This window comes from Pezoporus occidentalis, unplaced genomic scaffold (assembly GCF_034315485.1).
Source record: "Pezoporus occidentalis ecotype Australia unplaced genomic scaffold, CSIRO_AGI_Poc_V1 ctg226, whole genome shotgun sequence".
Taxonomy (NCBI): Eukaryota; Metazoa; Chordata; class Aves; order Psittaciformes; family Psittacidae; genus Pezoporus; species Pezoporus occidentalis.
In genome coordinates, this window is record NW_026914138.1 from 1,451,093 (window position 1) to 1,475,722 (window position 24,630).

Here is a 24,630-nt window from a genome sequence, read left to right on the forward strand (position 1 = left end):
CCCATGGCAGTGCGTCCCCATGGCAGTGCGTCCCCATGGCAGTGCGTCCCCATGGCAGTGCGTCCCTATGGCAGTGTGTCCCCATGGCAGTGCGTCCCCATGGCAGTGCGTCCCTATGGCAGTGTGTCCCCATGGCAGTGCGTCCCCATGGCAGTGTGTCCCTATGGCAGTGCGTCCCCATGGCAGTGTGTCCCCATGGCAGTGCATCCCTATGGCAGTGTGTCCCCATGGCACTGGGACCCTATGGCAGTGTGTCCCTATGGCAGTGTGTCCCTATGGCAGTGGGACCCTATGGCAGTGCGTCCCTATGGCACTGGGACCCTATGGCAGTGTGTCCCCATGGCAGTGTGTCCCTATGGCAGTGGGTCCCCATGGCAGTGTGTCCCCATGGCACTGGGACCCCATGGCAGTGCATCCCTATGGCAGTGTGTCCCCATGGCACTGGGACCCTATGGCAGTGTGTCCCTATGGCAGTGTGTCCCTATGGCAGTGGGTCCCCATGGCAGTGTGTCCCCATGGCACTGGGACCCTATGGCAGTGCATCCCTATGGCACCATGTCCCTATGGCACTGGGTCCCCATGGCAGAGTGTCCTTATAGCAGTGAGTCCCCGTGGCACTGTGTCCCTATGGCCCTGGGATCCCATGGCACTGGGTCCATATGACACTGGGACCCCGTAACAGAGTGTCCTTATAGCAGTGGGTCCTCGTGACACTGGATCCCCATGGCACTGTGTCCCTATGGCACTGGGTCCCCATGGCACTGGGTGTCCCTAACAGAGTGTCCTTATAGCACTGACACTGGATCCCCATGGCACTGTGTCCCTATGGCACTGGGTCCCCATGGCACTGGGTCCCCATGGCACTGGGCCCCCATGCATTTACCATGTCCCCATCTATGGCTGGGGGAGCCTGGGAGAGCCCAGACCCACAGCCAGGGCTGCAATGGGATGAGCTTGGGAACCTGACCCTTGCTGCCCCCCAGGGCTGGCATGTAGGGGGCAATGAGCATCCTGTGGGGCTGGAGCTCTCCTGCTCCAGCTGCCGGCCCCATCACCCAAAGGAGAGCTGCCTGCATGGCTGTTAGAGAACATTCCCCTTCCGCTTATCCCCAAGGGATAAATACAGGTGGAAAACCCCCTTTATCCCCCCTCTTCGGTGCCTGCAGGTGCTTCCGTGCTTGCTCTCCCCATCAGGGTGAGAGCATCTTTGTTATCTCACGTGAACCTTCCTGTTGAGCATCTTTCACGCCCCTTTGCATCATTTACCACCAGGTATTTTCAATGGGTATAATTTATTGATGGATCATCCAACCCTCTCAGTACCGCCCCTTCTGCACACACTGAGAGGGGAAAGCAGCTGTGTGAGCCGGGGTGGGGGGCTCAGACCCACCTCATTGCCTGTGCAAATCCCTCTCTGGCTCCCAGTGAATGGATGATGCTCTGGAGAGGGATGCAGGAGCCCTGGGGCCAACTTTAGCATCACTCCCTGTATGGTCCAGGGGAGTGTATAATGGGTGTGTGATGGTGTATGATGGGTGTATAATGGTGTGTGATGGTGTGTGATGGTGTGTGATGGTGTATGATGGGTGTATGATGGTGTGTGATGGTGTATGATGGGTGTATGATGGTGTGTGATGGTGTATGATGGGTGTATTATGGGTGTGTGATGGTGTGTGATGGTGTGTGATGGTGTATGATGGGTGTATGTTGGTATGTGATGGTGTATGATGGGTGTATGTTGGAGTATGATGGTGTAAGATGGTGTGTGATGGTGTATGATGGTGTTTGTCAGTGTATGATGGGTGTATGTCGGTGTATGATGGTGTATAATAGGTGTATGATGGTGTATGATGGTGTATGTCAGTGTATGATGGTCTATGATGGTGTGTGATGGTGTATGCAGTGTATGATGGGTGTATGATGGTGTATGATGGTGTATGATGGTGTATGATGGTGTGTGATGGTGTATGCAGTGTATGATGGGTGTATGATGGTGTGTGATGGTGTATGATGGTGTGTGATGGTGTATGATGGTGTATGATGGTGTATGATGGTGTATGCAGTGTATGATGGGTGTATGATGGTGTATGATGGTGTATGCAGTGTCCCACCACTGCGATTCCTGTTGTGTCAGAAGGAGCCTTGCTCCACGGGTCCATCCCTGCGCCTGCGGAGCAGCACCAGCCCTGGCACATGGATAACCCAGCACCGGGCACCCAGCACCCTGGTGCTGCAGGGAGGTGTCTGACGGCCCTTCCCATGCGGAGCCTGGCTCCATCCATGCACGTGGCCATCCGCACACCCCGCTCCTCCTCTGGCACAGCCAGAGCTTCCCCAACCCGCTCCATAGGCACCCCGCTCCGTGTGTTGGGTCCTTGGGGATGCTTCCAGGGCAGAGCCGTGCCCCTTGCAGAGGGGATGAGCCTCAGTTGCAGCCACACTCCTCGATGATCATGTCCTCGTGGTGGCGGACGACGATTTCCCCCTTCTCATAGTAGAGCATGGAGAGGGGACTCATCCTGACCGGGGAGCACACGGGGCAGGGCACATGGTTGGGCTTGTAGAGCTGCAGCAAACTCTGTGGGGAGACACAGCAAAGGCAAAGCATCACCCCCTGCCCCTTGCAATGGGGCTGAGGTCTGGGGGGGGCAGGATGCAACCCCTCTTACCTGTATGTACGCGTGGTTGGTGGGCTTGAAGGTCTCATCCACGGGCGATGGGCACTGCCCTTCGCACCGGTACGCGTTGTACTTCTTGGGGTACACAATCCAGCTCCCCCAGCCCGTCTGCTCGAAGTCCACCATCATATCCACCCTCCTGCACAGGGGCCTGCCCTCCTCAGCCGCGACGGCAGCACCAGCATCGCTCCCTTTGATCCTTTGCTTCTCCTTCTTGGTGCGGCGATGCCGGCGCATCCCTGGGACGCTGCCCTGGTTGCTGCTCTCCCGCATGACGTGCTTGGAGGTCTCCGCTGTCCTGATGAGGCTGTGGTCTCCCGGTGATTTATCCTTGGAGAACACGAGCAGCAGGGCTCTGTCCATCACATCCCCGTGGCCGGCATCGCTCCAGGCGTCTGGAGCACCCGCATCCCACTGCTCCGTTCCCGTGTGGTACCCAGGGGCTGCGTCTTGGTGCAGCCAGGAGCGGAGCAGCGTGGTGACCTCAAACACTTTCCAAGGGGCCTGGATGGAAGAGGGGCTGCCAGACACGGAGCCCAGGAGGAGCTGGTGTGGGCAGGAACCGGCCCCCCGGCACCGTTGGCTGTGGTAGATGTCCAGGGACACGTTGTGGGCTGGGGAGAGCCGGGGCAGGAGGATGCGGAGCTCGGCCAGATTCACCTCCTGGCTGCTGGACAGCGAGGACATATCGAAGGAGAGCGCCCAGCGGGAGCCGCTCTGCACCGAGCCTGCAAAGCCAAGAGGCACGGTGAGGGGACCCCGGGATCCAACCCGAGAGCACCGGCGCCGGGGAGAGACAGGGATGCTTCGGCACCGTGGGAGGGCATGGACCGGGATACCCGCAATAGGGATGCTCGGGGACAGTGCCGGTCCTGAGTGCCGGTCCTGGGGATAAGGATGCTCGGGATGGTGCTGGTGTTGGGAACAGGGATGCTCAGGGACGGTGCAGATCCCGGGGACCGTGCAGGTCCTGGGAACAGGGGTGGCCGGGACAGTGCGGATCCTGGGACGGGGATGGCCAGGAACGGTACCAGTCCCAGGACAGGGACGCACAGGGATGGTGCGGATCCCGAGGACCGTGCAGGTCCTGGGAACAGGGATGCTCAGGGACGGTGCGGATCCTGGGACGGGGATGCTCGGGATGGTGCCGGTCCCGGGACAGGGATGTTCGGGACAGTGCGGATCCCGGGACAGGGATGCCCGGAACGATGCCGGTGCCGGGATGGGGATGCTCGGGACAGTGCCGGTGCCGGGATGGGGATGCTCGGGGATGGAGCTGTTGCCGGGATAGGGATGTCCGGGGCCGCGGCCCCACTCACCGTGCGGGGAGAGGCTGAGAGCAGCGGCGGCTGCGGCGCGGAGCGGGGCGGGAGGTGAGCGGAGGAGCTGCAGCATCAGCGCGGGGCAGCGCGGCGGGGCGCGGGCGGGTGCGCGGGTGGGTGCCCCGAGCGCTGCGCGGGTTTGGGCGCAGCCGAGGCGGAGCAGGGCGAGGACGCAGAGCACCAGCGCGGGTGCGGAGCGCAGCGGGACCCGCATGGCTGCAGGGGCCACCCGCAGCCGCTCTATTTGTACCGCGGCCCCGAGCGCCGCCCCGGCCCCCTCCCCTCCTCTCCCCGTCCCTCTGTCCCTATCTCCATCCCCCCTCCCCTCCACCCCCCCCCCAAGCTGTCCCTCCCCATTTCCATCTCTCCTGTTCCTCCCTTTCTCCCTTCCTTTTTCTCTCCATCCTTCCCTGCCTGCCTCCAGCCTCATCCCTCCATATCCCCATCACTTGCTCTCCCCATCCCTCTCTCCATCCATCCATCCATCCATCCACCCATCCACCCATTCATCCACCCATCCATCCATCCATCCATCCATCCATCCACCCATCCATCCATCCATCCATCCATCCATCCATCCATCCATCCATCCACCCACCCATCCATCCCTCCTCGGTCCCCCTCACCAGCTCAGCATTCCCAGTCCTGTCCTGCCGGGGGATGCACCCACTCCATTGCCCTGCGGGGACTGGGACAAGGGGGTACCTGTGGGCATCATCCCAGGCCCTGCCCCAGCCCGGTCCATGCAGGAGCTCTGTCCAGCTCTTGCTCTCCCCCTCTCCCAGCGCTGTCTGGGGCAGGACCCTGGGTGTAAGAACAGGATCAGAGGCCCTCATTGCCCATCCCCTCCCATTGAGACTCCCCCATCTCAGTTTGCTACCGGGGCCCCCATTGCCCATCCCATCCCATTGAGACCCCCCCATCTCATTTGGCTACCGGGGCCCCCATTGCCCATCCCATCCCATTGGTACCCCCCATCTCATTTGGCTACCGAGGCCCCCATTGCCCATCCCATCCCATCGAGACACCCCCATCTCATTTGGGTACCAGGGCCCCCATTGCCCATCCCATCCCATTGAGACCCCCCCATCTCATTTGGCTACCGAGGCCCCCATTGCCCATCCCATCCCATCGAGACACCCCCATCTCCTTTGGGTACTGGGGCTCCCATTGCCCATCCCATCCCATTGGTACCCCCATCTCATTTGGGTACCAGGACCCCCATTGCCCATCCCATCCCATCGAGACACCCCCATCTCCTTTGGGTACTGGGGCTCCCATTGCCCATCCCATCCCATTGGTACCCCCATCTCATTTGGGTACCAGGACCCCCATTGCCCATCCCATCCCATTGAGACCCCCCCATCTCATTTGGCTACCGAGGCCCCCATTGCCCATCCCATCCCATTGAGACCCCCCATCTCATTTGGGTACCGGGGCCCCCATTGCCCATCCCATCCCATTGAGACCCCCCATCTCATTTGGGTACCCCCTCAAACCAAGCCCCCTCCCAGTGTGTGCCTTGATGACGTCACACCCATGCAGCATGACGTCACGCCCCCGCCGTCCCCTTCCCGGCAGGTGGCGCTGCTCCTCCTCCCTTTGTGGGCCCCACCGTCCCATTGCCCTTTGAAGCGTCAGATCTCGCGAGAACACCCCCCCACACTCCCTCTTCTCGCGAGAGTTGGCCAAGATGGCGGCAGCCCCGGCTGCTACCTCCGTACCCGCGGTTGCCGCTGCCGAGGGCCCGGAGCCGGGCCCGGAGCCGGCGCCTCCCTCCACGGAGCCCCCGGCCCCGCCGGAACCGGGCAGCGCCGGCCCCGACACCGGGTGCGTGATTCCCCCCCCCGCTCCGGTGCTCCCCTTGTGTCCCGTCCCCGCTAACCCCGCTCTGTGCCCCCGCAGCGGGGAAGCCGCCCTGGCCGATGGCACCGCGGCGCTGGAGACCGAGTCCGGCAACGGGAAGGACCCGCTGGTAGGGGCGGGATGGGGGCTTGGGAGCAGCGGCTCGGGGGGGTCCGGGTCTTCTTCTGCTTCCGCCCCCCCCCGTCCCCCTTTAGCAGCAGGGCGTTATCCCAAAGGATGTGGTTGGGAGCGGGATGGTGCCTGCAGGGGTCGTGGGGAAGGTGTGGGGACAGCGGGTGTGCGGAGAGGGCAGGGAGGTGTCCGCTGGGAAAGCGTTCCTGTGTCAGTGTTAATGTCTGGTGGGGGGGACTCGTCGGCATCCTCACTGGGATCCTGTCGGGGCTCATTGGCATCCTATTGGGATCCTGTTGGGGCTCATTGGGATCCTGTTGGGGCTCATTGGCATCCTATTGGGACCCTGTTGGGGCTCATTGGGATCCTGTTGGGGCTCATTGGCATCCTATTGGGATCCTGTTGGGGCTCATTGGCATCCTATTGGGATCCTGTTGGGGCTCATTGGCATCCTATTGGGATCCTGTTGGGGCTCATTGGCATCCTGTTGGGACTCATTTGGATCCTGTTGGGTCTCATCAGCATTCTCACTGGGATCCTGTTGGGGCTCATTGGCATCCTTATTGGGATCCTGTTGGGGCTCATTGGCATCCTATTGGGACCCTGTTGGGGCTCATTGGGACCCTGTTGGGGCTCATTGGGACCCTGTTGGGGCTCATTGGGATCCCATTGGGATCCTGTTGGGGCTCATTGGTGTCCTATTGGGATCCTGTTGGGGCTCATTGGCATCCTATTGGGATCCTGTTGGGGCTCATTGGGATCCTGTTGGGACTCATTGGCATCCTATTGGGATCCTGTTGGGGCTCATTGGGATCCTGTCGGGGCTCATTGGCATCCTATTGGGACCCTGTTGGGGCTCATTGGCATCCTGTTGGGACTCATTTGGATCCTATTGGGTCTCATCAGCATCCTCACTGGAATCCTGTTGGGGCTCATTGGCATCCTTATTGGGATCCTGTTGGGGCTCATTGGCATCCTATTGGGACCCTGTTGGGGCTCATTGGGACCCTGTTGGGGCTCATTGGGATCCCATTGGGATCCTGTTGGGGCTCATTGGTGTCCTATTGGGATCCTGTTGGGGCTCATTGGCATCCTATTGGGATCCTGTTGGGGCTCATTGGGATCCTGTTGGGACTCATTGGCATCCTATTGGGACTCATTGGCATCCTATTGGGATCCTGTTCGGGCTCATTGGCATCCTATTGGGATCCTGTTGGGACTCATTTGGATCCTATTGGGCCTCATCAGCATCCTCATTGGGATCTTGTTGGGCCTCATTGCGATCCTATTGATACTCATCAGCATCCTTATTGGGGTCCTGTTGGGCCTCATTGGGATACTATTGGGCCTCATCAGCATCCTTTTGGGGATCCTATTGGATCTCATCGGCATCCTTATTGGGATCCTGTTGGGCCTCACTGGGATCCTATTGGGCCTCATCAGCATCCTGTTTGGGATCCTATTGGAACTCATCAGCATCCTGTTTGGGATCCTATTGGGTCTCATCAGCATCGTCACTGGGATCCTATTGGTACTCATCAGCATCCTGACTGGGATTCGGTTGGGCCTCATCAGCATTCTCATTGGGATCCTATTGGAACTCATTAGCATCCTCATTGGGATCCTATTGGGCCTCATCAGCACCAGTTTTCCATCATTGGAGTCAGCGGAAAGATAAAGATGCAGGAAGTTGCTGAAAACCAAAATCCAAACATATTCCAAAGGGATTTTCCATCCTGACAGCCCCGCTTCCAGTTTTCTGCTGGAAAGGAAACCCTCCCCCTCCCCGACTGCCTCTAATGGACACTCCAAAGCAATACAAAGTAGAGGGGAACCAGATTATTCCCTCTCAGTCCTGTCCTGCCAGCTCCCTGCCCCAAAAAGGCTGCTGTAGGCTTTAAGCCAGGCGCCCGTTGTGCTGCTCTCTGCTTGCAGGAGGCTGCAGGGGACAGCTCGGAAGTCCTGGATGCTCAAGCAGGCTCCGTGGATGAAGAGAACGGGCGGCAGCTGGGGGAGATCGAGCTGCAGTGCGGGATCTGCACCAAGTGGTTCACGGCGGACACCTTTGGCATTGACACCACGTGCGTAAGCTCGCCTTGGCGCCGGGTGCTGGGGCTCTCGGGGCCCAAGGACCCTGCTCCAAGGACACAGGGAAGCGGCTGTGGGTTGGAAACAGCAGCTTCCTGACAGTGCTGCAGGGAGGGTTTGTGCAGTTGGGCCTGCAGAGCTCAGGGCTGGGGGGGGTCTGGGAATGATGCTCTAAAATCAAGGGGGGCTTTCACAGCCGTTCTCAATGGGTGTCACCAAAAAACCCCCCCAGTCTCTATAAACGAGCAGTAAATTCAGTTTTCTTTCCTTAACCCATATGAGACTTCCTAAAAACATCACTTTTGGGAGCGTATTTTGCCCCTAAAACGTTCTCTGGGCTTCCAGCTGCAGTTTTAAGGGCTCAGATGATGCTCCTTGTGCAGAGCTGCCTTTGTTGCCTCTTGTTCTGCTGGCTGAATGTCAGGGCTTCTCTAAAGCGAGTGGCCACTGAGCTTGAGTGGCCTTCCAGAGCTTTGTGGCTTTTCTTGATGCCCATGGGCAACCTCCGTTGATGAGAGCATCCTTCAACCTGTGAGAGAAGAATTAACCTGGGATAATTGAGTTTATAACCCTCTATAGTAAAGAATAAGGAATATCTTACCAGTATCTGATTGCTGACCAACAGCCTGCTCTTTTCCAGCTCCTGCCTGCCTTTCATGACCAACTACAGCTTCCATTGCAACGTTTGCCATCACAGTGGGAACACCTATTTCTTAAGAAAACAAGCAAGTAAGCATGCATTCGGTGCAAGCTAAGCCTGGAGGCTTTGTTGGAGCTGAACACAGGGGAAAGCTCTGCTGAAGCTGCCCAAAAATGACCAGGACCCCATGGTCTGTAGGTGGGTGTTTGCTTTTCCCAACCCAATTCCAGCTCTGCTGTGCTTTTTTGGTTTAGATCTCAAGGAAATGTGCCTTAGTGCTCTGGCCAACTTGACATGGCAGTCGAGGACCCAGGACGAGCACCCAAAAACCATGTTCTCCAAAGATAAGGTGAGGCTTGTCCCGGAAAGCAGCACAGCTTTGACCTGAGCTGGGATTTCAGGGATGCTCCGACACTGGGAGAGGCTCACAGCCACTGTTAAAGGGTCTGTTTGCTTGTCTGTTTTCCAGGATATTATCCCATTTATTGATAAGTATTGGGAGTGCATGACGACACGTCAGAGACCTGGGAAGATGACTTGGCCTAATAATATTGTCAAGACCATGGTAAGTAAATCTGTGCAGGGTTTTGGGTGAGCAGTGCCTGTGTTTGCTGCCACCAGAGCTAAAGGGTGAAGATTCTAATGTTTCATCCATAATTAACACACATACTAATAAATACCATGATTTAAACACCTCTTAATGAACTTGGTGTGAGCCTTCTCTGTGTAACTTAAACTCCTCCTCTTTTATAGTGTAAAGAGAGAGATGTCTTCTTGGTGAAGGAGCATCCAGACCCAGGGAGTAAAGACCCAGAAGAAGATTACCCCAAGTTTGGCCTTCTAGACCAAGTATGTGGTTGGTGATGGAAGGAAAGTGTGCAGTGGGGAGGTGGGAGGAAGGTGTGGGGGCTCTTTTTGCTGGTCACCTAATGAGTAAAGCCTACCCAAGTCACATTCTGAGCCTGTGTTGGGATACCCCAGCACCTGCAGGTGGGTTTTGAGTGGTAAGATTGAGTTTTACCACTCAAATCCAATCCCATTGGATTTCTTTTCTCTCTTTCAGGATCTTGCCAATATTGGTCCTGCATATGATAACCAGAAACAGAACAACGCCGTGTCCACAAGTGGAAGCTTAAATGGCAAGTTCTTCGGTCAGGCTTTTGAATCCCTGGGCCTAAACTGTGTTTGCCCAGTCCTATAGCTGGGGGTCACTTGAGATGCTGCAGTTAAACCTGTGCTGTGAACTGAGGTTATGCTTATTGCACTCAAAGCATTCAGCCACTCTCACTGTGCCTTTCCACAGGGGTAGGTTAATGTTACCTCCTTGTGAAGGCTCAACTTCTTCCTTCCTGGTGGCCAGCTAAATCAGTCAGTTTTATTCCATAAGGATATTGATTCACCTACTTGTGTTACTCAGATGCCCTCACTCTCAGATCTGAAAGTAGTTGGGGAAGGTACATGTTATTCCTTCTAAGCACTGCTTGCATCTTACCTGGGGTCATCTTACTGCAGTGATGCTAACTGCTGCTGAGACTTCCTTGTGCACAAGGCTACAGTGTTCTGTATTCAGCCTATATTCATCTATATTCATTTGTTGCCTCACAGGAGGTAGTCTGGGCTTTCTAAAACAGGGTTATAGATATCTGAGGCTGCCTTGTCTTGGGTTGGTTTTGGTCTAATACCTGGAAGCTTGACAAACCTGTGGTGCCGCTTCTCTTCTTGCAGGTGGAGCCTCTATGGGAGGTGAATATTTTACCTTTCAGCTTCTAAACCTTAAGTATTATCCTTTGCAAAGCGTTTTTTGCTCCCTTCTTTTAGAAGCTAAAGTCAATCATAAAGCCCAAGCGTGCCCTGATATGATTGCAGTAACCCTGTAGTACAACCCAACAGTTTCCCCTGGTAGTCTTTTAGCAGGTAGAAGCTTTGAATGCTCATATTCTGCCCCACTTGACTGCTTGAAAGCTTCATTTTCACTTCTCTCTTTTCCCTGTGCATGATTTGACCTGCTACTGTAGTTTTAAACCCTAATGCCACAACAAGTGATGTGCATCCAGGAGCTGGGATGGTACCGGGAGAGGCAAAGGCATGATGACAAACAGGAGAGCCTCAATGTCTGCAGTCAAACCAGCCAGTGCAGCTGAGATCATGTCACGGTCGTGCAGAATATGCTGTTCCCTCATTGATTTGAATCCCTTCCAGCCCAAGGGGAGTGCTGATAAGCTAAGAGCTGGCTGTGTTTTTAGCTCCAGCACAGCGTGTGGTTTGTAAAGGTGTCTTTCTACAGTGCAGTGTGAATCAGTAGCAGTCTGTTTTGCAGCGTGCTGATAAAATGCATTTACAATATAGCCTGTTAATACGTTAAACTGACAGTGGTTTGGTGAAATGTGAACATGTACCAGTGTGAATTACAGCAATCAATCATTACTCATAAATGCAAGTGGAGTAGAAGAGAAGCCGCATCAAGCACAGCCCTGACTTGGGTCATACTGAAGAGAAACACCTCCTGCTTTTCATTTTCAATCAGCTGAAGTGTTTTCTGTTTTATAGATGGGAATTTGGATGTTAAGTGCTTATTGCACTCTGGTGTCAGAGGGTTTCTCCAGCACAGTGTGGCAGGGGGGTGATGGCTTTGTTTCCTGATCAGGCAGTGTGTGCTGTAGGTTGGGTTTCTGCTGCCGTCACAGCAATCAATGTGAACTGTGCCTGGGATCTCCATGAAAGCAAATAATAATGCTTGGGAAGTGGATCCCAGACAGAAAAGGTTCTGGATTCTCACCTTAAAAACTTGAGCTCTTGATAAAATCTCACTCAGCTTCCACTTTGCATTGGGCCACTTCAGGAGCGGACTGGAAGCTCCATGGAAGTGCTGGATTTGGCTCACTGTAGGAGGCTTTTGAGCTCGTGAACTGCTTGCAATTGGGCTGCTTCTGCCCCTTTGTGTCAGTGGAGGTTCTGTGCTCACGGGCTCTGTCCCATCACGTCTCCCTTGACTGTGCTGTGCTTGGTGGTGCCCAGGGGGAATCGCCGCGGGAGGCAGCGGGAAGGGCCGGGGAGCGAAGCGCAAGCAGCAGGATGGAGGGACCACAGGAACGGCCAAGAAAACCAGGAGGTAAGAGGGGAAAATGGTGCTGGGGCACAACACTGAGGGTCCCCTCAGTGCTGGTCAGAGGCACAGCTTGGCTTTTGGTGCCTTAAGATGCTGCTTTGGGTCCAGAGAAGGGCAGCAAAGCTGATGATGGAGAATACGCCCTATGAGGAATGGCTGAGGGACCTGAGGGGATTCAGTCTGGAGAAAAGAAGGCTCGGGGGGGGACCTTATTGCTCTCTACAACTGCCTGACAGGAGGATGGAGTGAGGTGGGGTTGATCTCTTCTCCCAAGGAACAAGTGGTAGGACAAGAGGAAAGGGCCTCAAGCTGCACCAGGGGAGGTTTAGATGGAGATGAGGAGAAGTTTATTCCCTGAAAGGGTGCTCAGGCACTGGAACAGGCCCTCAATGCTGTGGGTTAGTGATGGCCTTGGCAGTGCTGCAGGAATGGTTGGGTTTGTCCTGGGACTGAACTGGAGCCACCATGAGATGCCAACGTGAGCCTTTGTGTTCCGCAGTGATCCGCTGTTTTCCGCCCAGCGCTTGCCACCCCACGGTTACCCCTTGGAGCACCCCTTCAATAAGGATGGGTATCGATACATCCTGGCAGAGCCTGACCCCCATGCTCCTGACCCGGAAAAGCTGGAGCTGGACTGTTGGGCAGGGAAGCCAATTCCTGGGGACCTCTACAGAGCCTGCCTCTACGAACGGGTGCTCCTAGCACTGCACGACCGAGGTACAAGGCTTGCAGGTTGTATAAGTGGGCCTTGGTGGTGGTGGTGGGGGGCATCTTCTATCACCTCACTTGAGTGCTTATTGATGCTTGAGGTGTCATTGCTTTGAGGTGTAAACCTTAAATCCACTTCTGCTCTTCCTTTGCCTTCCTCTGCACATCAGAGCTCACACATCAGCTCTTCCCTCCCACAGCTCCTCAGTTAAAGATCTCGGATGACAGACTGACTGTTATCGGGGAGAAGGGTTATTCCATGGTACGAGCCTCGCATGGAGTGAGGAAAGGAGCCTGGTACTTTGAAATATCCATGGATGAGATGCCTCCAGACACTGCTGCCCGACTGGGCTGGTCACAGCCATTAGGTAAAGAGTTCCACCAACTAGTTCCTGTATGTCTTTCCCCAGTAACGTAGACCTGAGGGGGGTAAGGCATCAGCTTGGCTGTTTATTCACTGCTTTTCTTAAGGGGAAACTCTTTCTGGGTGATCTAAACAGTGCAGAGCTGCAGTACAGGTGGATCCTGTACACTTTGCGTGCTGTAGTTGATGTGTCTGTGCTAAGGGGAGCTGTATTTGTTAACTGGATGTAATTACTGCCCCCAAAACTTGAATTGGGACCCACAGCGGTGCTCCTGCTACAGGGTGTGATGTTCCTGTTGGCTTCCACAGGGAACCTCCAGGCACCTCTGGGATATGACAAGTTCAGTTACTCCTGGCGCAGCAAGAAGGGAACCAAGTTTCACCAGTCCATAGGGAAACACTATTCATCTGGCTATGGGCAGGGGGATATACTGGGATTTTACATCAGTCTTCCAGAAGATACTGAGACTGCCAAATCCCTGCCTGACACTTACAAAGATAAGGTGAGGTGTGGAATTCACAATGGGATTAAACGTTAACCTGTGGTTCATGGCAGAGGGGTCAAGGGGGACTTTATGTGGGCTGCTGAGGGAGATTGCCCACCTCTTGTTTGATCTCCTGCTGCCCTCCTGGCTCTCAGATACTTGGGATGTGTGAATCGCTCTCCTGTGACCCCACAGGCATGCCTGGCCCAGAGCAGGGCTCCTGTAGGTCTTTAATGTGTCACTAAAGGTAGCAGTTGTTCTGATTCCCTTCTGAAGGGGATGTTTTCTGCTCTTTCAGGCCCTCATCAAGTTCAAAAGCTACCTGTACTTTGAAGAGAAGGACTTTGTGGACAAAGCAGAGAAGAGCCTGAAGCAAGCACCTGGAAGCCAGGTCAGTTAAATGCTGGTAGGGGAGGATGCAGAGCTTCAGGAAGAGCAGAGAACTTGCTAAGAGGGGCTTAGTGTGTGTATTAATTGCTTGCATTTAATGAGCACAAAGGGAGGCTGAGCACTGGGTCTTCATCAGAACCAAGAATGCTTTTATTAGAGCAACAATAAAAGGGAATTTAGCAAACCAGCTGCACCCTTTGCTTGTGATGCTACTGCTGGCACTGAAGTGATTGGCTTCAGGTAAAGGGGAGGGCGTAGGTGAAGCTGCCTCTTGAAGCTTGCTTTGTAGCTCCTGAAGTTGGCATGGATGGAAAAATCCCCCTCTTCATCTTTCTTTTCAGATCATCTTCTTCAAGAATGGTGTCAGCCAAGGAGTTGCCTTTAAAGACATCTTTGAAGGAGTCTATTTTCCTGCTATTTCTTTGTACAAAGGCTGCACTGTAAGTAGCAGATCATTGCAAGGCGATTCCCAGCATGGTTTTAGTAATGCCCAGAGCGTGGGCACGCTGGGAGCAGGGCGAGCACATAAAGAGGAAATCAGGGAATGAGTTTAGTGAGCAGCTCTGGGATAACATTGCTGATGGGACTTTATCCAAGTGCTGAGTTTTCCATGCCAGGGCAGCTTGTTCCATGGTCTTGCAGGAGGAGGAGGGGATGGGGACTGAAGCCTAAAGCATTTTGCCTGTTGATCTAATGCCAGATGTGTCTTCCTCAGGTTTCTATAAACTTTGGGCCATATTTCAAGTATCCACCCCGAGACATCACTTACAGGCCAGTAAGTACTGACTGAAGCTTTATACCCTCACACTTTGTCACCACCTCACCCTCTTTAAACACAAGGTGGGTGCGAGCATCGTGCTGGTGGGAGGTGATTTATACCAAGCCTGTATCTGTCCTCTTCAGTCCTTGGCCTCAGCCAGGAGAGCCAAAAGGATTGTATTTATAAATGGGTAAGTGCTGAGTGATTTGTTAGGCTATTTAGTTAAGGTTTGTTCCTCTTGACAGGTCGTAAAGCCCCTGTTCATGCCTGTGTTAGCCGCTTCTCTTGGTTGAGGAAACACTTGAACCTTTCCCCACCACTACCACGAGCGTTTGAGGAGGGAAACAGCCCTGGAATGCTGCTCTACGATGGGATAACCCCCTCCTTATCCTGAGCCTGTCTTTCCTTCCCTTTGCAGATGAGTGACATGGGTTGGGGCGCCGTTGTGGAGCACACGCTGGCGGATGTGCTCTATCACGTGGAGACAGAAGTGGATGGGAGACGGAGCCCACCCTGGGAGCCATAAGGCAAGCAGGCAGCACAGTGCTAACACCAAGCACACCGTGGGGCTCCAGCAAGTGGGTTTTATTCATGCATCACTCAGAGCTGAAGCCAACACAGCTCTGGGGAGGAGGAGGGGGAAACAACACAGGTATTGTGTATCTTTGGTACCCGCAAGGGATTCCTGCTCTGCCCCTGGGCTGGAGGCTCAGTGAGGGCAGTTGTAGTTGGTAGGGTGCTGGCTGTGGGCACCTCTTGGAGGCTTCAGTAACTTCCCAGTGTGGCTAAAGAAGGTAACATCTCCTGGGCTGGGTGCTTTGTGCAGTGAACACCAGCTCCCAGCCACGAGGACTGTGTTGGGACAAGACCATTGCACGCAGGGCTGAAATCTGGGCTTCAGCTCACAGTGTATATTTCCCCCCTTCCTCCCCACAAACTGGAGACTAGTTTAAAAATAAAGTTTTGGTTTTTTTTCTTGTTAAAAATGAGATTTCCACTCAAAGCAGCCGCGCTCTGGAGGTCTCTCAGGGTGAAGATCTCCTCCTCCTCCTCACTGCATTGCCAAGTTCCAAGGCCTCGTGCCAGCGATGGTCATTACAGAGCTTTAACTGAATAAATAACGGGACACGTGGTGTGTGTCTGTACAGGAACAATAAATTAGAGCTGCTTCACTCGGGGAGGAGGGAACAGAACTCTTAGGGCTGGGGTTTGGGGGAAGGAGGAGAGGGAAAGGTGAGGGTTTAAAGCAAGTTCCTGTGCTCATCCTTCTACCTTCCCACTCGGGTGCATGGGACCTCCCTAACAACTAAGTCACCAAGGCCTTTAATAGTAAATACCCATCATTGGAGCTTTATTTATTAACAGCCATTCATTAGGGAGGTTGCAGGGGGCATTGGAGCAAATGCAGGACTTGACTTAGCAGAAGTTTATGCTCAGGCCCCTGCTAACTCCTTAGTTCAATAAAGGCGGCTTTATTCAGGGGTTAATTAGCAGTGTCTACTATTAAAGGCCTCGGTTAATGAGCACAGGCTCTGATTACATTGTCTGCCCATACAAGCTCCCCTCCTTCATCCCCCCCGCCCCGGGCTGAAGCACTGTCAGCACTGTGGGGCCGCCGTCCGCGCCAGGCGCCGCCGGAGGTGGTTGGCAAAGTCCACCTGGGTCTGGGCCAGGACCTGGTTGATGATGCTCTTGGGCAGCCAACCCTGGAGAGGAGAGGAGAGGAGAGGAGACAGAGCCCGTGAGTGGAACCTGCCCCTAAACCCCACCTCCTGCTCGTGGCCTTGGAAGGGGAGCTCACCTTGAGGTCGATGCTGAGCAGCCAAGTGAGCTTGGTGTGCGAGGGCCGGCCGGACAGCGGGCGCAGCAGCATGCATGTGGGGCCGTTCTCTGCTCTGCGAGGGGCAGGGGTGCACGTTAGGGACCAGCTTTCAGCCTCAAAGAGCAGTGCTGGGCTTCTGTGTCCTGTCCTGGTCCCCCCACACCCCGAGTTCTGCCCTTGGGGACCACTCTCAGCCTCACTGCTGCACCCAGTGCACCTCCTGGTGTCCCCCCCTCCAATGATGTCCTTGCAGTGGCTGAAAGCATCCCTGGGGAGATGTGGGTACCAGACCCTTTCCACTGGTCTCAGCACCAGGATGAGGAGCGATGGCCATAAACTAAACCTCAGCATGGTTTAGGGCTCTAGAGAGCCATTCCAAGCCTGCCTGCTCCCTGTGGAGCCTGCTCGAGGTCGGACTGCATCATCTCCTGAGGTGCCTTTAAACCCAGCTGATGCCATGGATTGGGATTTCTTCAACAGCTCCCACCTAAGACAAACCCAACTGCTCCAAACTCACTTTGTGGCTCTGCCATTCCATGTAAGTGACCCTAAAGTGGGAGTTACCTTACAAAGCCCTCCTGCTCCGGCACGGCTCCGTACTGCGTGGCCATTCCAGCCAGGACACAAGTGGAGCCGCGTCTCTTGGAGCACCGGACGCTCACAAAGTCCCTGGGTCCAACGATGTTCCCGGGGGGAGCAGCTGCCTTCTCATGGGTGATGACCGTGTCCTTGCCAATCCTCTGCAGGATCTGGGAAGTTCAGGGGTCCAGCGTTAGCTCTGCAGCGCTCAAAGCACCGCAAAGGGAAGGGGTTTCTCTGGATGCTTCTCTTGTTCCAATAGGAAAGAGGGGTTTGGAGCGATGCTCCCTGCACCCTGGGGCTCTGTGCTGCTGTTTCTCCTCTAACCCAACACCTTCGCTACCCTGCAGTGAAGCCCAAGTGCGTTTCATGCAGAGCAAGGAGCACTCGAGCTGATACAGACTCACTCCTGCTGTAGGATGAATCCTGCCCTCCCCATTCCCAAAGGAAGGCTGGAGAAATCCTTTGCAATGGGCCAAGGGACAAGCAGTGAGAGCAGGAAAAGGGGGGCCCATTCCCACCTTGACCTCCTTGACGCTGGGGTTCCAGTCTCCCATCTGCTCCATGTTGTCCACCAGCTCACTGTACACCGCATCCAGGGGCTGATCCACCACCACCTCCAGGCGGAACACCTTCCCCACGTCCGGGAGCACCTTGCTCAGCACTCGGTCTCCGTTCTGCTGGAGAAGGGAATGGGGGATTCCCATTGCATACATGGACAGGGGGGAGCGGGTGAAGGCTGCAGTGGGGCACGGGACCTACCAGCTCCGTCTCCATCTTCCAGCCGTCCTGGTTCCCGAGGATGCTCAGGGATTTCTGGAGCGCTTCTTCCCCTTGTTTGATGTAGGACATTTCCACGTCGCTGAAGGGCTTCTCCTCCAGCCTTGAGCCTGCACCAGGTCACACAGCAGCAGGGTAAGAACACTCCTGCGCCACCGGGTGAGCTTCATCTGCATCAAATCCACTGCTCCAGGCATGGGGAAGGGAACTCGGCCCCTGCTTTGCCTGCGCTTCACAGGCACGGGCTGCCCACGAGCAAGCACTCCATACAGCCCTGATGGTGACAGTCACCATATGGGTGGAAAGGGGGGCGGAAAGGGGATGGAAAAGGGGGGTGGAAAAGGGGGGCTGGAAAAGGGGGGCTGGAAAAGGGGGGCTGGAAAAGGGGGGTGGAAAAGGGGGGTGGAAAAGGGGGGTGGAAAAGGGGGGTGGAAAAGGGGGGGCGGAAAAGGAGGATGGAAAAGGGTGATGGAAAAGGGGATGGAAAAGGGGATGGAAAAGGGGATGGAAAAGGGGATGGAAAAGGGGATGGAAAAGGGCGATGGAAAAGGGCGATGGAAAAGGGGATGGAAAAGGGGATGGAAAAGGGGATGGAAAAGGGCGACGGAAAAGGGCGACGGAAAAGGGCGACGGAAAAGGGCGACGGAAAAGGGCGACGGAAAAGGGCGACGGAAAAGGGCGACGGAAAAGGGCGACGGAAAAGGGCGACGGAAAAGGGCGACGGAAAAGGGCGACGGAAAAGGGCGACGGAAAAGGGCGACGGAAAAGGGCGACGGAAAAGGGGGTGGAAAAGGGCGATGGAAAAGGGGGTGGAAAAGGGCGATGGAAAAGGGGGTGGAAAAGGGCGATGGAAAAGGGGGTGGAAAAGGGGGTGGAAAAGGGGGATGGAAAAGGGCGATGGAAAAGGGCGATGGAAGAGGGCGATGGAAAAGGGGATGGAAAAGGGGATGGACAGGGTCAGACCCCGCCGCTGGTCACTCACTGAGCAAGGAGCTCCTCCTGCGCACGTGGCTGATCCAGGGCCCGGGGCCGGGGCTGCGGCACACGAGCTTGCTCAGCTCCTGGCCGATGGTGAGGGCCGCTTGTCTTCTGAGACCTGGGGGGCAGAGCAGCGTCAGCCCCAGCACTGGGGCAGCGGCTTTTACCCCCACTTCAAACACCTCGAACAAGCCTCTGCTTCTGCCCTGTCCCCACAGGCACAGGACCTCCCCGGGGAGCAGATTCCAGCATGAGAACACCGAGGGGCAATTCCATGGGTACCAAGGGACAAGGTAGAGTTGCGTTAACAGAACACTAAATCCTTGCATCCCATCGCCACCCTCCACATCAGCACCAGCGTATCCCCCCCCCTCATCCCCCATCACAGGCACCAACCACAACCCGACCCCAACGTGGGACGGGGAGCCCATCCCCGTGGCCTCCCTCGCACCCTCACCCCTCATGTTCCGCAGGTGCTGGTAGGAGATGGCAGCGCAGAGCTTGAACGTCGCCGGCAGCATCTTCCCGTGCGGATGCAGCCCTTGGGTATCCCGGTTCCTGCTTCTCTCCCTCTCGGTGATGGGAGCTGCTCTGCCCCAGCCCCGCGGGGGCTGAGCCTTAAGTACGGTGCTTGAAGGATGCTGGCTCGTCAGCAGGGAGATAAGAGCCATCGCTTACGGCAGGACCCACGGGGCCAAGGTCGGAGCTGGCTCCTTGCGCAGCTGCATCGCTGCACAGGGCTGGGGGCGTGCTCCTGAATGGAGCAGCCATGGATAAAGATCCGGAGAAGGGATAAGAACAGATCACAATGGATAATAATTAAGGTAATGGAGAGCACTGTCGTCTCGCCGGGATGCAACAACCAGAGCCAGGCTCAGCCCATCCTCAGCTCCCAACACACCAGGACTCCCCCCCACATAGGGACCAGACCCCACTCCTGTGCCATCACATTAGACCCTGACCCATAGGTCCAAACGCAGCAGAACAGGACATCCAGCACCGCTGGGATGGTGGTACCCGGGATGCAGGAACACCGGGATGCTTCGTGCACATCGCATAGACACGAGCGGTGCTGGAAGACCCCACACCAACGCAACCCCTCTGTCAGCCCTATACAGCTGAACATGGGGCACGCTGTGGGGCTGGGAGCAGCCCTGAACCTCCCCCCCCTCCGAGGCCGGTTTATCTGCCCCTGGGGCTGGGAGCAGTGGGCAATGCAGAGCAGTGATAAGAGTCAAGGATGAAAACGCCATTCCCAGGATGAGTTATGGCCCTGCTCCCATCCCCAGCTGCTTCCCTTGACGTCAACCCCGGCTCCCTCCTGCAGGATCTGACCTTCCCCCTGCTGTTGCACAACGGGGAGGGCACCAAGCAGCAACGCAGCCCCATCGCCTCCCTCTGCTCCCATAAGGAATGGGTTGGGTCCCACCTGCCATGTGGGAATGGTCCCGTTGCTCCCATGGACGGCTCCTCTCCGGTGCTGCTGCTGTTCTCCATCAGGACCTTGTGCTCCCATCGATGGAGGTGATGGGGGGATCAAGGGGAAGCCAGCTGAGCTGCACCATCCCCATCCCAAGTGTTTATAGGGACATCCCCTATAATCCCAGTGCTGCAGCCCCACACAGGGGTGATTCCAGGGTCCCCAGTGGGTCTATGGAGAGCAGGGGGGACCCCCCAACATGGTCCATGGACCCCAGGCCTGCCTGGAGGAGGCTGTGCCCAAACCCACCCAAAACCCCCATAGGAGGGACTGGTTTAACTGGGACTCCCCCCAGGACCCTCACACACCCCTCAGGGGTGCATCCAATGGGCCTGGCAAGGGAAGGGACAACAGCTCAGCACCTATTGGGTGCTAAGGAGCAACAGCATCCTGGGTACCACAGGCATCAGGGATGGGATTCGGGTGCCAGCACCTACCCCAGGCTCTGGGAAGGTGCCTGTCCAGGATGCTCTGGCCAATGGAGCCCATTGTGCATCCAGCATCACCCTCCTGCATCGGGCAGGATGAGGCCCCAGTGACTTGCCTGGACCCACCGCTGGTGACAAGGGGAGCCGCATCCTGTGTACCAGCAAGGGGATACAGCACAGCCCCACTGTGGGATGGGTGCAGAGCCCTCCAACCCACATCTGTGGGGCAGGAGGGGGGGGAAAACACAGGGGGAGGCAAAAGAACCCCACAAAACACCCCCCATGTCCCCCCCAAAAGCCACCACACGGCTCCATCTGCACCTTTCAGCCTCTAAACCCCCATCAGACCCCCATGTCCCAGCACTGATGATGCTCACACAGGCACAGAATGGGGGTGAATGGGAACCAGAGGTGCTGGGGGCAGAGATGAAGAAACGCAGCTAAACCAGGTCCCTGCAGCCTCCAACAGGCTCTGCACTGGGTTCCTCAGAGGAAAGAGCAACTCCAACACTTCCAGGTTGGTTTGGAAGTGTCTGAAATGTCCTTTAACCGATGGAGAAGCACCACAGTTCCCTACGTGCAGGTCTGTGAACGTTCTCATTGTGTTTAGGGATAAGGATGGGATAAGGAACCAAACACCTTTCCTGTCCCATCTGCCCCAGTTAACAGCATCCTCAGCTGGGTACCACCACCCGCCGCTGCCATACCAAGGGTGAAGGCAAGGACCCTGCATCCATCATCCAGGGGCATCCTTGACCTCACAGAGGGCAGGCTCAGGGGCACATTCCCTACACAATTCCCTCCCTGCCTCTCCAATGGACTCTGTAGGCACCAGCACCCAATGATCCCCTTGGATTTTAACCTGTCTGTTGCGATGATACCAATGATGCTCATCCCCTGCATCCCAACGCATCTCCCTGGCTGAGCCCTGTGATGGGGACCTCAAAGGGAAGGGGGATAAAGGGACATACATGATCCTGGTGTGCCCCAAGGCAGCCCTTGGTGAAGGTAGCTCAGACCCAGCCCTCATCCTGCTCTGCTTCCCAGATCCCAGCACTTCTTGCAGCATCACACACTGACATCAACCTCATCCCAAGGCCAAAACCCCTTTATCCAGCTCCTGCTCGCACAAGGCTCCAGCCCACATGGGTTGTGCATCCCATGGGATGGAGGCATTGGTGCTAGTGTCAAACCTCTCCCTCCTGGGGAGGGCACCAGCACCACCACGATGCCTATGGGGAGGGAATCCAGGATGCAGCGTGAGAATGGGATTGGGATGGATCAGGATGGGAGTGGGACCACCCCCAGGGCATCACAGGCTGATGTAAGGGGCAGCGCTGCAGCCTTCATTCCCATCATCCTCATCCTCCTCCCACAATCCTAATGGGTGGGAGCCCCATCCCACCCTCATCCCGGGTACAGGACCCCCCCCCCAGCCCCATCCTCCCAGGGGATTTGGGTTCCCCACCAGCTCCAACCCCCCTTTTATTCCATTGTTGTTAAAGCACAAAGGGAATTCCCTTGTTTTTCCTGTCCTCCCACCAAACTCACCCTATCCCACCCGGACAAAGCCCATGGGGAGGCTGCTTCCCCCCCACCACCAGAAGAAGGGAGCTGTGGGGCAGAGGGGACCCCAGCCCTGCCTATGGGGGCTTCACCCCTGTGCACTCAGCATCAGCTGGGCTCATCCTGCCCAAACCGAGGTGCTTGGGAAGAGGAAAGCCCCCACTCAGCACCCAGGTTTGCTGTTTCCTGCCCAAATCCAATCCCATCCCAGCTGGCTCCCAACGGGATGGGGACAAGCACAACCCAAAGGACCCCCCCTCCCTGCTGCACTGAGGGGAGGAGATGCTGCAGCAGCTCTTCATTAGCACTAATTAGGCCATCAGCGCACTCAGCTGAGCTGGGGGCTACCAGCATCCCTCTCCCTGTTCCAGAGGGTCCTGCACTGGGATGCGGATGGAGGGGACCAGAGGCAGAGCCGTTGCTATGGAGACCGAGGGTTTATTTACAGGCCAAGGGAAAACTCCCCCCGAGGCACGGGAAGAGGAACGAAAGCAAAACCAACCCAAAAGGACCAAGGGGGTTTCCTCCTGAACACACTCCCTTGTGTTCCCCAGTGCACGGGGCAGGCGCCTGCCTCCCCTCCTCCTCCTCCTCCTCCTCCTCCTTCCATGCAAGGAGAGGAGCCAAAGGCATCATTTCCTCCTCTGTGCCATGGAAAACCCAACATGGGAACAGTGGGTTTGGGGCTCAGTACTCATCCAGGGTGTCTGCCCGTGGCACGCAGAGCCCCCGCTCCTTCAACGCCTGCACCTTCAGCTTCTCTGACTCCTGCTTCGCCTGCTGCTCCACGCGCTGCTCCTCCAGGATCTCCTCGATGGAGACCTGCTGCAGGGGGGTATCGCTCTCCTTCTCCAGGTCCTGCCACACAAAGAGCCCATTCAGCCCATGGGATGCTCCAGGCTCTCGGAGCCGGGATGATGCTGCCGGGGCCGAGCGGTGCCACGGGCAGCCCATTCCATTGCTCTCCCCGATGTTAACGGGGCAGGATGGATGCTGAGGTGAGCAGGAGCTGGCACACAGGCAGCAAGGGCTTGGGTCCACCCTGCCCATAGGTTTGCATGCGCAGGGCACACGGTGAAGGCGATGTGGGGGGGACACAACCAGGGACCCCCCAGCACAGTGTCCATGGGAGAGGGCTCTTGGGCAGCAAATCCATGGGGGCTCAACCATCAGCCCTCACAATGGGACCACCTGTAACTGATGGGCACCACACTCGTGTCAGGGCCCCTCACTTACTATTTCCCCCAGCAGAACAACGTTCTCTCCTCTCACTACAAAGATGCCTCGAGGGATGTCCCCATACTTCTTGCCCACGTGGATGCGCTCCACAGTCTGGTGCAGCACCAGGTTTGCTGCAGAGAGAGAAGAACTCAGATTACACCGTGTTTTGTAGCTATTAAAGAGCATCTCCCCCCCCCGGTCCCGGGGCAGCAGCAGCAGCAGCGCTCCCATCACTGATGGCACCAACCATCTCCCATGGATGGATGCAGCACCCACAGCCTGGGCAGGCAGAGCAGGCCACAGCACCCATGGCAGCGCCATCAGGTTCCAAGCCCATGGGTGTCTCCATCCCTTTGTGCCTAAAAAGGGATGCTGGAGCATCAGTGCTGGATGCAATTGGGAGGAGGGGGATTAAACACAGATGGGTGCTTTAACGCACAGCACAAACACGCTGTAACCCTGCAATCACATCACTCCACTTACCACGAAATTGATTTAAACCTCATGTTTTTAACCGAAGAAATGCATATTCCTGCTCAGGACCAGCACGCAGTGGGGTTAATACAGCTACTGCGTTAAGCAAGGACCCCAAAATGGGGAGCTCCCACTAAATCCAAGCTCCCTCTTTATTGCTTGGGAAGGGAGCTCCTCCGGTGAGCCCGGGAGCATCACCGAGCTCCTACAAACGGGTACCTATGGGGCTCTCCTCTTCCTCCTCATCCTCCTCCTCGCTGCCCGTCCCAACACACGCCTGGCACCGGGGCACATCCAACCCCCCCCCCCCCCCCAAGGTGCCCCCGTACCGAACTGGTCGATGCTGCGCAGGTACCCGATGAGCGTCCGCCCGTCCCGCAGCAGGACCAGGTGCTTCTCTGCGGGACACGAGGAGAAAAGTGGGGTTCAGACCGGGATGGACACCCCGGACCCCAACCCACAGCGCGGGGGGGACCCAGTGATGCTCAACCAGCGAGGAACCCCGCACCGGAGCGCTGCCCACGGGGCAGGGGGTCCAAGCAGCCCCATGGGATGCAGCATCCATAGGGACCGGGGACCCGCTGGATGGAGCCCGGCCGGGGCACTCACTGTCGATGTCCTGGATGAGGCTGGCCGTGCCGGGCATGTAGTTCATGGTGCTGCCCGCGGCGGAAGCGCCGCCATGCGCCGGTGCCGCCGGTGCCGCCCCGGAACCACCTCGTAACCGGGAGGAGCTCGGTGTGGCGCTGCCCCTTTAAGACGCGCCAGTCGTGCGCGCAAGGCG

At 56.6% G+C, this 24,630-nt stretch overlaps 4 protein-coding genes and 1 long non-coding RNA gene across 7 annotated transcripts; 2 read left to right on the plus strand and 3 right to left on the minus strand.

Moving 5' to 3' along the window:
- Positions 1-1,545: 1,545 nt before the first annotated feature.
- LOC134164872 (uncharacterized) lies at positions 1,546-2,230 on the plus strand. The gene is made up of 3 exons (XR_009965298.1): positions 1,546-1,627; positions 1,834-1,863; positions 2,104-2,230. It is a non-coding gene; the product is annotated as an uncharacterized LOC134164872 (long non-coding RNA).
- NODAL (nodal growth differentiation factor) lies at positions 2,058-4,291 on the minus strand. The gene is made up of 3 exons (XM_062621061.1): positions 3,998-4,291; positions 2,670-3,406; positions 2,058-2,578 (listed from the first exon to the last, which is right to left on the minus strand). Exons 1-3 carry the CDS (start codon positions 4,212-4,214, stop codon positions 2,426-2,428), a joined length of 1,107 nt encoding a protein of 368 aa, XP_062477045.1. The 5' UTR covers positions 4,215-4,291; the 3' UTR covers positions 2,058-2,425.
- Positions 4,292-5,692: 1,401 nt separating this feature from the next.
- On the plus strand, positions 5,693-15,125 carry ASH2L (ASH2 like, histone lysine methyltransferase complex subunit). Its single transcript, XM_062621017.1, has 16 exons — positions 5,693-5,830; positions 5,906-5,975; positions 7,913-8,058; positions 8,706-8,794; positions 8,960-9,054; positions 9,175-9,270; positions 9,459-9,554; positions 9,769-9,844; positions 11,721-11,814; positions 12,311-12,528; positions 12,720-12,887; positions 13,193-13,386; positions 13,667-13,759; positions 14,100-14,198; positions 14,474-14,533; positions 14,937-15,125. The coding sequence occupies exons 1-16, from the start codon at positions 5,694-5,696 to the stop codon at positions 15,042-15,044; spliced, it is 1,839 nt and encodes a 612-aa protein (XP_062477001.1). The 5' UTR covers position 5,693; the 3' UTR covers positions 15,045-15,125.
- Positions 15,126-15,653: 528 nt separating this feature from the next.
- STAR (steroidogenic acute regulatory protein) lies at positions 15,654-19,279 on the minus strand. 2 transcript variants are annotated; one of them, XM_062621019.1, is made up of 7 exons: positions 19,135-19,279; positions 18,682-18,795; positions 17,682-17,809; positions 17,441-17,596; positions 16,905-17,089; positions 16,320-16,413; positions 15,654-16,224 (listed from the first exon to the last, which is right to left on the minus strand). In XM_062621019.1, the coding sequence occupies exons 1-7, from the start codon at positions 19,196-19,198 to the stop codon at positions 16,117-16,119; spliced, it is 849 nt and encodes a 282-aa protein (XP_062477003.1). In that variant the 5' UTR covers positions 19,199-19,279; the 3' UTR covers positions 15,654-16,116. The 2 variants fall into 2 exon arrangements, with proteins under 2 accessions (XP_062477003.1, XP_062477002.1); XM_062621018.1 differs by having other exon boundaries at positions 17,441-17,599.
- A 3,546-nt stretch (positions 19,280-22,825) lies between these two features.
- Positions 22,826-24,612, minus strand: LSM1 (LSM1 homolog, mRNA degradation associated). Of its 2 annotated transcripts, XM_062621021.1 has the most exons (4): positions 24,456-24,612; positions 24,176-24,244; positions 23,388-23,503; positions 22,826-23,009 (listed from the first exon to the last, which is right to left on the minus strand). In XM_062621021.1, the coding sequence occupies exons 1-4, from the start codon at positions 24,499-24,501 to the stop codon at positions 22,839-22,841; spliced, it is 402 nt and encodes a 133-aa protein (XP_062477005.1). In that variant the 5' UTR covers positions 24,502-24,612; the 3' UTR covers positions 22,826-22,838. The 2 variants fall into 2 exon arrangements, with proteins under 2 accessions (XP_062477005.1, XP_062477006.1); XM_062621022.1 differs by lacking the exons at positions 24,176-24,244; positions 24,456-24,612 and adding an exon at positions 23,679-24,052.
- Between the last annotated feature and the right edge of the window lie 18 nt (positions 24,613-24,630).